This window comes from Trachypithecus francoisi, unplaced genomic scaffold, assembly GCF_009764315.1.
Source record: "Trachypithecus francoisi isolate TF-2019V2 unplaced genomic scaffold, Tfra_2.0 Lachesis_group5, whole genome shotgun sequence".
In the NCBI taxonomy this organism is placed as follows: domain Eukaryota; kingdom Metazoa; phylum Chordata; class Mammalia; order Primates; family Cercopithecidae; genus Trachypithecus; species Trachypithecus francoisi.
Genome location: NW_022681470.1, coordinates 146,239,534 through 146,249,546, shown reverse-complemented (window position 1 = coordinate 146,249,546; position 10,013 = coordinate 146,239,534). Strand labels below are relative to the sequence as shown.

Sequence of the window (10,013 nt, the reverse complement as noted above, 5' to 3'; positions counted from 1 at the left end):
CTGGCTAATGTGGCGAAACCCCGTCTCTACTAAAAAATAGAAAAAATTGGCCGGGCGCGGAGGCTCAAGCCTGTAATCCCAGCACTTTGGGAGGCCGAGACGGGCGGATCACGAGGTCAGCAGATCGAGACCATCCTGGCTAACATGGTGAAACCCCGTCTCTACCAAAAAATACAAAAAAAAAACTAGCCGGGCAAGGTGGCGGGCGCCTATAGTCCCAGCCACTCGGGAAGCTGAGGCAGGAGAATGGCGTGAACCCGGGAGGCGGAGCTTGCAATGAGCCGAGATCTGGCCACTGCACTCCAGCCTGGGCGACAGAGCGATACTTCGTCTCAAAAAAAAAAAAAAGAAAAAATTAGCTGGGTGAGGTGGCGGGTGCCTGTAGTCCCAGCTACTCCGGAGGTTGAGGCAGGAGAATGGCATGAACCTGGGAGGTGGAGGTTGCAGTGAGCCGAGATAGCGTCACTGCACTGGTAACACAGCAAGACTCCGTCTCAAAAAATAATAATAAATAAAATAAATAAACAAAATAAAACAAATGTACCATTAAGTTGTTATTGACTATGGCCGTGAGGGGTGACTTCACGCCCGGCCTCACCTGGACTATTTTTAAGTGAGCAGAGAGACACAGGGGAGGCCTGGGAGGTCAGACAGCTGATTAAGCAACAGAGCCAGGTCTGGCGTGTGGAACCCTCTAGATACCAGGGCCAGCTCCCCTTCCTCAGCCCCGGGCTGCATCTTAGGACAACGGGCTTATTGAGACTTAACTCACGTATAATGCACCCATTTAGAGCATACAATTCCCTTGTTTGTAGTATATTTCCAGAGTCATGCAGCCATCACTGAAATCGAATTGTAAAACACTTTCATCACCCAAATGAAAACCGCATCCCTCTCAGCAGTCATTCCCTACCCACTGTCACCCATGTGTCCCCCTCCTGTCTCTGTGGATGGGCCTGTCCTGAACATTTTATCACACAGTGTGGTCTTTTGTGTCTGGCTTCTCTCACTGAGCGTGATGTCTTCAAGGTACATCCATGCTGTGACCTGTGTCAGAGACTTGCTACTTTTTTTTTTATGGCTGCTAATATTCTTTTCCTTTTTTTTTTTTTTTTTGAGATGGAATCTTGCTCTGTTGCCCGGGCTGGAGTGCAGTGGTGCAATCTTGGCTCACTGCAACCTCTGCTTCCCAGTTCAAGGGATCCTCCTGCTTCAGCCTCTCAAGTACTTGGGATTACAGGCATACACCACCATACCTGGCTAGGTTTTGTATTTTTATTTTTATTTTTTATTTATTTATTTGTTTTTTTTTTTTGAGACGGAGTCTTGCTCTGTCGCCCAGGCTGGAGTGCAGTGGCGAGATCTCGGCTCACTGCAAGCTCCGCCTCCCTGGTTCATGCCATTCTCCTGCCTCAGCCTCCCGAGGAGCTGGGACTACAGGCGCTCGCCACCATGCCTGGCTAATTTTTTGTATTTTTAGTAGAGACGGGGTTTCACTGTGGTCTTGATCTCCTGACCTCGTGATCCACCTGCCTCGGCCTCCCAAAATGCTGGGACTACAGGCGTGAGCCACCGCGCCCAGGTTGTATTTTTAATAGAGCTAGGTTTTCACCATATTGGCCAGGTTGGTCTCAAACTCCTGACCTCAAGTGATCCGCCTGCCTCCCAAAGTGCTGGGATTACTGGCGTGAGCCACCGCACCTGGCCTATGGCCGATAATACTGTTGTAAGGACATATCGCATCATTGATCCATGCATTGTTAGCGGACATTTGAGTTGCTTTCACTTTTTGGCTATTATGAATCACGCTGCTATGGGTGCTTGTGTACACGCTTTTGTTTGAACACCTGTTTTCAGTTGTCTGGAGTATATTCCTAGGAGTGAACTGCTGAACTGCATGGTGATTCCACATTTATTTAACCCTTTGAGGAAATGCCAGTCTGTTTTCCAAAGTAGCTGACTGCATCTGCCTCCTAGACATTTGAACGATTCAATGAATGTGTATTGAACACCCACCATGGGCACTGCTGTGAACCAAACAGGCAGGCCACAGAGAGGAAACCAACTTATGGAGAAAAATAAATAAATAAATAGGAGAGGGCCTGGCTGAGCAGGTGACATTTGAGCGGACTTGAGGAAGAGGAAGGGGGCTGGGCGCGGTGGCTCACACCTGTAATCCCAGCACTTTGGGAGGCCGAGGCAGGTGGATCACGAGGTCAGGAGTTTAAGACCAGCCTGGCCAAGATGGTGAAACCCTGTCTCTACTAAAAATACAAAAATTAGCCAGGCGTGGTGGCAGGCGTGTAATCCCAGCTACTCGGGAGGCTGAGGCAGAGAATTGCTTGAACCTAGGAGGCAGAGGTTGCAGTGTGCCGAGATTGAGCCACTGCACTCCAGCCTGGGCGACGGAGCGAGACTCTGTCTGAAAAAAAAAAAAAAAAGAGAGAAAGTGAGCAGCCCCAACTTGGGTCTAATCCCCCAGAGCGGAGCATTGTGACCCAACTCCACGAGGTCCTTGTAACCTCCCTTCACCACCATCTTTCCCCAAATACTTCCAGCCCAGCTCCCAACCCCACCCCCTGCCTGACCCACACCCCGTTCTCAGCTTCGCAGCATCCCAGCCTCTACGCCCTGGACATCGTGCGATGTCCCCATTGCACAGGAGGGAAAGCCGAGACCCCACAGGGAGAGCAGCCCCTGTGGCCAGAAGCCCTCGGATCCGGATGTCGGGGGCTCTAAACTGAATAAATAAATAGGAAACGTCTCCGACAGGTTTTGCAGGATGTTAAGACAGGTCCCACCTTATCCTAGGGCTGGGGGCTGCCTCGCAGGATCTTAACCCTAGCAAACGCACCTCCGTCCCCATGGCAACTGGGGCGGGGCCCGACCCGGATCCGCCGGTCGCGCCATCCGGCAGCTGCTGGGAGTATCGCCCTCAGAGCGGGAGGAGGAGTCCGCGCCTCGCCTACTGGCCCTTTAAGAGGCTCCGCCCAGCAAGTCCGCCACGCGCTCCCGATTGGTCCCGAGCGCGGCCGAGCGCAGCCGAACTTGACGCACCGCCCGCCGCCTTCCTTACCAACCTCCCACGCGGCTCAGCAGCCTCCCCAGCCAATCGCCGGCCGGCGCGCTGATCGGTATCTGCATGGGCACGCCCGGGGGGAAGGCCTCACCCAATGGGACCGTTCGCCGAGGCTTCATTACCATGCCGGGGGCGGGGAGGGGCGGGGCAGTCGGCGGGGGTGGGCTGCGGGCGGTTGGTTGGAGCGTCGCGCAGTCGGGAGGTCCGGGAAAGTTTCTTTGGAGGTGAAAACAGCCGCGGAACTCCCGGCCTTGCGAGGGGGCGGGGGTGCGGGGGTCCCAGGGCCGGGCCGGGGTCTTTCCTGGGCCGGGGAGAACCGGCCCAGGCCTCCCGGGGGGCAATCGCCCAACAAAGGATTCTTGGGGCGCCCGCCCTCGAGGACTTCTCCGCCCCCGGATCCGGCCCCCCCCAGCGCCCCGGGCCCGGCATCCCGGGGCTCTCCATCACGGGATACCCCAGTTCGCGGTCCGCCATCGGTCAGCCCAGGCGCTACTCAACTTCGCCCGCGTCCGTGTTCCAGGTCCGGCCTGGAGCAGCCATGTCCCACGGCCCCAAGCAGCCCGGCGCGGCCGCCGCGTGAGTGCACCGATTCCCTCCCCACGCCCTCGGTACCTTCCCGGCTGCAGCCCTAGCTCCTGAACCCCCGCCCCAGTCACCCCGGCCGGGGTCTTGACCCCCCACAACCTGGGTCAGGGGCTTCTCCCTCCACCCAATCCTACACCCCCCACCTCGGCTTCCAGCCCCCTCCCAGGAGCCCCCCTTGTCCCACCTTACCCGGATAGTGACCCCATCAGACCCTGCTTCCTCGGGCTCGTGCACTCTCGCAGCAGCCCCGTCGTCGGGGGTCTAAAAGCCTTGGGGTGGGCGTTTGGGGGAGGGGAAGCTCTAGGGACGGGGCTGACCCCGGTATCCTTGGCTCCAGCCGGCGGGCGGCAAGGCTCCGGGCCAGCATGGGGGCTTCGTGGTGGCTGTCAAGCAAGAGCGCGGCGAGGGTCCACGCGCCGGCGAGAAGGGGTCCCACGAGGAGGAGGTGAGAGTCCCTGCGCTGAGCTGGGGGAGGCCCCGGGCTGCGGCCCCAGCCTGGAAGTCCCGCCCCAGGCTGGATTTGAATTGCTTGTGGCTCCGCCCACAGCCCAGATTTTCCTCCGGAAGCTGAGACCCCGCCCCGTGCGAGCTGCCACGCCCCTGACAGGTCCTCTGCCTCCCTAAGTCCAGGCCCCGCCCACCACACAATGCCAGCTCTGCCTACTCTAAGGTCCCGCCCACTTCCACTCCTTGGGGGCGGCACCCTCCCCATGGTCCTGTGGGTCCTTTCTCCAAGAAGCCACGCCCACTAAGCGGAGGCCACGCCCACCAAGCGGAGGCCACGCCCACAACCTAAGTCAACGCCACCCCTGTGCTCAAACCTCGGCCCATAGTCTCTGGGATCCCCTCACCCCTGGCCAGGGACCCCTCTAAACCACCGTGTCCTGACTCCTGACTGGGCCCTACCTCCATCTCTTCCGGGTTCTTCCTCCCAGCTAGGCCCCGCCCCGTCCCCGCCCATACAGCATTAGGCCCCGCCCATGCCCCTCTGAGCCCCGCCCCAGTACGCCAGGCCCCCCTCCCAACGACGCAGCCCGGTTCTGCAGCCGGTGAAGAAACGCGGCTGGCCCAAGGGCAAGAAGCGGAAGAAGATTCTGCCGAATGGGCCCAAGGCACCGGTCACGGGCTACGTGCGCTTCCTGAACGAACGGCGCGAGCAGATCCGCACGCGCCACCCGGATCTGCCCTTTCCCGAGATCACCAAGATGCTGGGCGCTGAGTGGAGCAAGCTGCAGCCAACGGAGAAGCAGGTGGGCGGGGCGGTGAGCAGGGCCTGCGGACACCCTTACTACCAGTAGCCCCGACCCCCAAAGGATTCCACGTGCAGGGCTTTTCCTTCTGCCTGGTGAAATGCCCACCCATGACCAGCTTTTGTGTGTGTGTGTGTGAGATAGAATCTTGCTCTGTTACCCAGGCTGGAGTGCAGTGTGGCGATCTTGGCTCACTGCAACCTCCGCCTCCCGCGTTCAAGCAGTTCTCCTGTCTCAGCCTCCCAAGTAGCTGGGATTACAGGCGCCGGCCACCACGCCCTGCTAACTTTTGTATTTTTAGTAGAAATGGAGTTTCGCCATGTTGGCCAGGCTGGTCTCGAACTCTTGACCTCAAATGATCTGCCCACCTCAGTCTCCCAAAGTACTGATATTACAGACATTAGCCACTGTGGCCAGCCCATGACCAGCTTTTGGGGGCGCGGCTAGCAAGAGGCAAGACAGATTGAAAACTGGGTGACCAACAGATATGTCTAAGAAGTCAGGATAAGACCTGGATTTTTTGTGAAATCTGATTTTCATATACTGTTAGTTTAAAAATTGCAAAAACATCACGGAAATGTAACAAAAGCCACCACCGCTTTGCACCCCTGTAAGTAAAATTTCAAAGAGAAAAACAGGTGCAGGAGGGAGTCCAGGTATCCACATACCCTGGAGGTTGGGTGCCTGCCCATGACTCTGGCGCCCAGGAGTGGCTTGTCAGGGCAGGAGTTGGGGATGAGCCCGGGGCATGGGAAGTGATGTGGGAGCTCGGAGGTCCTTGAGCAACAGGCTGAGGAGCCGGTTCTGTCTGTCTGGAGGGAATAGGGAGCTATGGAAGGTTCAGGAGAGGGGAGGGTGCTGTGAAAGCTGAGTGATTAAGACTGGGTCCTGGCGTTGGAGGCTGCCCCTGCCTCAGGTCTTCTGGTGCTGTCCCCCAGCGGTACTTGGACGAGGCCGAGAGAGAGAAGCAGCAGTACATGAAGGAGCTGCGGGCGTACCAGCAGTCGGAAGCCTATAAGATGTGCACGGAGAAGATCCAGGAGAAGAAGATCAAGAAAGGTGGGAGGGGACAGGCGCGGTGGCTCACGTCTGTAATCCCAGCACTTTGGGAGGCCGAGGTGGGTGGATCACCTGAGGTCAGGAGTTCAAGACCAGCCTGGCCAACATGGTGAAACCCCTCCCCACTACTAAAAATACAAAAATTAGCTGGGTGTGGTGGCAGCTGCCTGTAATCCTAGCTACTCGGGAGGCTAAGGCAGAGAATTGCTTGAACCCGGGAGGCAGAGGTTGCAGTGAGCCAAGATGACTGCACTCTAGCCTGGGCGACAGGGCGAGACTCCGTCTCAAAAAAAAAAAAAAAAAAAAAACGTGAAAGGGGCCGGTGCGAGCAATTGGGGTTCTGCTCTGTGGGGTGCTACCTCAGCCCAGGCAGGGCCTCGGCTCCATGGGGCACAGTCCCGTGGGATGGGCGGGGGAAAGATACATAACCAGACAGGAATGAAGGGGGCTCACTCGCTACAGCGATGGGGGATGCCCAGACGCAGGGGACTCGGGTGTGGAGCTGGAGCCGCGGGGGACTCAGGTGGGGAGCTGGAGCCAGCTGAACAGTACTGACCTAGGGTGCAGGGCATGGTCACTGGAGGCCTGGGAGGCTGACTCTGCCCTTCCCCTCCCCCGCCAGAAGACTCGGGCTCTGGGCTCATGAACACCCTCCTGAACGGACACAAGGTAAGCGACCTTCCTCCTCTCAAAGCGCCTGGGGGAGAAAGGTCTGGAGGCTTCCAGAACCCTGAGCCAGAGCTCCGGGGAGTAAGCGATCGCCACACGCCCAGATGTGTGCAAGCAGGGGCGGTACCACTGCACCGTGGGGACGCTGTTGGTAACACTCCCACCCGGGGTGCCCCAGGAGACCCTCCTAGGCTTGGGACACACCCAGAAAGCGTAGCTGCCCCTACCACCAGCAAAATTACCACTTTGTCCCTTCCTGTTAGGGTGGGGACTGCGATGGCTTCTCCACCTTCGATGTTCCCATCTTCACTGAAGAGTTCTTGGACCAAAACAAAGGTGAGCGTTAACTGCGGTCCTGATGCGAACTCCGTGGAAGTGGGTAGTGGAGCGGGGCGTGGGCCAGGAGGGCCCCAAGGCTGGAGGAGACGGATCGGGAGGTTTCCTATGAGCGCCCAGGTGCGCCCCGTCGCCCCAGCAGCTGATGTGGAGCAGGAGGCAGACGACGCAGTGAGGGAAGCCCGGGCAAGGGGCACGTCCCTGGCAAAAGCCCGGCGGTGGGGGAGAGGGGAGGCGCAGGCTCTGACCCCTCTCCCCCTACGCCCGGCGCAGCGCGCGAGGCGGAGCTTCGGCGTTTGCGAAAGATGAACGTGGCCTTCGAGGAGCAGAACGCGGTGCTGCAGAGGCACACGCAGAGCATGAGCAGCGCGCGCGAGCGTCTGGAGCAGGAGCTGGCGCTGGAGGAGCGAAGGACGCTGGCGCTGCAGCAGCAGCTCCAGGCCGTGCGCCAGGCGCTCACCGCCAGCTTCGCCTCGCTGCCGGTGCCGGGTGCGGGCCCCGCCCCCATCTCCCAGTCCCTCCCCGGTCACTGAGCCCCGCCCGCCTCCCCCCTTCCACAGTCACCCGGCCCCGCCCATCGCGCCGTCCCCTCTTCGGCAGTCACCCGGCCCCGCCTATGCCCCGCCCTCATCACACACACACACACACACACACCCAGCTCCGCCCCCTTCCCCACCCCCGCACCCCCACCCCATTACCCCGTCTGGTTCTTCCCAGACCACCCCCGAGCTCCGCTCCGCACCCCACTACTCGGCCCTGTCCCCGGCCTCGCCCCCACCGAGCGCGCCTCCCTGCCACGACCTCTCCCGACCTGTCCCGGCTGAATCGCCGCCTCCCGCGAGCACCTGATCCCCTCCTCTCGCAGCCCCTTTGTGTCCCTATCTCGGAAGTTCCGGGCACTGCTCCCTACCGGCCCCACCCTCGCTAGACCCTCTCCCTCGCCAGCCCCCGACCAGCCTGAACACTGACCCGGCCTCCCTGCTCGCCACGCGCGTCCCACCTCACGCCCCCATCACCCATCCCTCCCCACGCCCCGCTGACCACTGAGCACCCCCTCGCCCCCCTAGTCCCGTCCCACGCTACCCCAGCCCTCCAGTCCCCCAGTGTCACCTCCCCGACCCCGTTCCCTCCATCCGTGACTGTCCTCAGCTACCCTGGATGCCTGCCTCCCCACCCTGCCCCTGTCCCTGCCATCCTCCAGGCCCGGCTGACCTTAGCCCACCCTTCGCCCCTCCTGCACTGGCCCGGTCCTGAGCTTCGAGCGCCCGCGCGACCCTCCCTTAGTCACCCTCTACCCCTGGAGCCCCCGCCCGCGACTCCCCGGCACCGTTGCCTGACCCACCCACCTGTCCCCCAGGCACGGGCGAAACGCCCACGCTGGGCACTCTGGACTTCTACATGGCCCGGCTGCACGGAGCCATCGAGCGCGACCCTGCGCAGCACGAGAAGCTCATCGTCCGCATCAAGGAAATCCTGGCCCAGGTCGCCAGGTGTGTGCCGGGCGAGGCGGGGCGGGGCCGGGCGAGGAGGGGCGGGGCGGGGGCGGGGCCGGGATTCCGGGCCCAGGTGTGCCGGTCCCGGGGTTCCCCAGGTCCGCGGGGGCTGCTGGATGGGGCTTCACAGCATGATCTTACTAGGAGACCGCCTCCCGGGGGATCGACCTGCGGTCGCCCCATGCACCAGTGCTGGGATGGCCGGGGATGTTCTGCCAGACCCCCGAGCCGGCAGGACCCACTCGGGGGCACCAGAACTTCCCCAACGCTTCTCAGGGTGGATCCCAGTGCCCGGGTTAGAGGGGTTCACCCTGTACCCCAACCCTGGCATCTGTTGGAGCAGCTGATGGGCCATAGCTTCTGGGGTTCCCGAGGGCCGGGGTGAGGGCCAGAGATGATGACGGCCTCATCCGGGCCCTCCTCTCTCTCCTTTCAGCGAGCACCTGTGAGGAGTGGGCGGGCCCACGATGCAGACAAGAAGCTGTGGGCGCGGCCCTGCCCCACCCCACCCCGTGGACGAGAGGCTGGGGGTCCACCCTTTGGGGCCTGGTCCCATCTTGCACCTTGGGGGCTCCAGCCCCCCTAAAACTAAATTTCTGCAGCATCCCTTTAGCTTTTAGTCTCCCCAGCCCCCTGAACCCAGAAAAAGCACTCGCTGCGCGATACACCCAGAAGAACCGCACAACCGCAGGTGCCCCTCCTCGGAGGACAGCCACACGCTATACTGGTTCTCCACTGGCTCTCCCGGCCACCCCCGGGACACAGGGCAGACGAAACCCACCCCTAGCACACAGCAGGACCCCCCAAATTACTCACTATGGAGGGGCTGTGCCGTAGGCCACACAGGCAGCTACCTTGTGGGGACTTACGGGGGGGGGGGGTCCTCCGCACGCCTGTACCGCAGATGAGTGGGGGCCGGCCTTGCCCATCCTGCCCTCCTCCGGCCAAGGGACCCTGGTGGGGGTGGCCCCTTCCCACTGCTGGATCCGAACTTTTTAAATAAAAACAAGTAAAATTTGTGTTTTAAGCTTGTGAGTGTGTAAGGTTGTTTGGGGTGATGTGGAGGGTTCAGAAGGTGCAGCCTGGGCCCCCATGACATCCCTGCTGGGGGCGCCAGGCCTGCTTTCTTACGTCTAGCAGAGCCTCGGAGTTTCTCAGATAGGGAGACGAGAGCCCAGACTTGCCCGGGTTGGAAGAGCAAGTCAGTGGCAGGGCAGGCATCTCCATCCCTCCCCACCTGAAGTTGTGTACTGTGGCCTCAGCACACATGGGGGACTTGAAGCACAGGGGACAGTCACAGCTGCTCAGGTCATCTTCAACTTGTGTCCGCACAGGGGTTCAAGTCCACTTCATAGCACACTGACTTTGGGTCGGCCACGGTTTTGTTTATTGTGTAAAATACACAACATAAACCTCACCATTATAGCCATTTTGTTTGTTTATTAGAGACATGGTCTTGCTCTGTCACCCAGGCTGGAGTGCAGTGGCCCAATCATAGCTCACTGCAGCCTTGAATTCCTGGACTCAAGCGGTCCTCCTGCC

At 60.4% G+C, this 10,013-nt stretch overlaps 1 protein-coding gene across 1 annotated transcript; it reads left to right on the top strand.

The window, feature by feature from the left end:
• Positions 1-3,222: 3,222 nt before the first annotated feature.
• HMG20B (high mobility group 20B) lies at positions 3,223-9,498 on the top strand. Its single transcript, XM_033196504.1, has 10 exons — positions 3,223-3,303; positions 3,600-3,655; positions 4,001-4,109; positions 4,711-4,914; positions 5,853-5,973; positions 6,596-6,642; positions 6,906-6,978; positions 7,252-7,467; positions 8,336-8,468; positions 8,908-9,498. The coding sequence occupies exons 2-10, from the start codon at positions 3,618-3,620 to the stop codon at positions 8,918-8,920; spliced, it is 954 nt and encodes a 317-aa protein (XP_033052395.1). The 5' UTR covers positions 3,223-3,303; positions 3,600-3,617; the 3' UTR covers positions 8,921-9,498.
• Positions 9,499-10,013: the final 515 nt, after the last annotated feature.

Bases quoted from the DNA above. Each gene is read 5' to 3' on its own strand.
- HMG20B (XM_033196504.1), top strand. From the start codon at position 3,618: ATGTCCCACGGCCCCAAGCAGCCCGGCGCGGCCGCCGC. The intron at 3,656-4,000 runs GTGAGTGCACCG...TCCTTGGCTCCA, and splicing joins CAGCCCGGCGCGGCCGCCGC to GCCGGCGGGCGGCAAGGCTC. The intron at 6,979-7,251 runs GTGAGCGTTAAC...CGCCCGGCGCAG, and splicing joins GTTCTTGGACCAAAACAAAG to CGCGCGAGGCGGAGCTTCGG.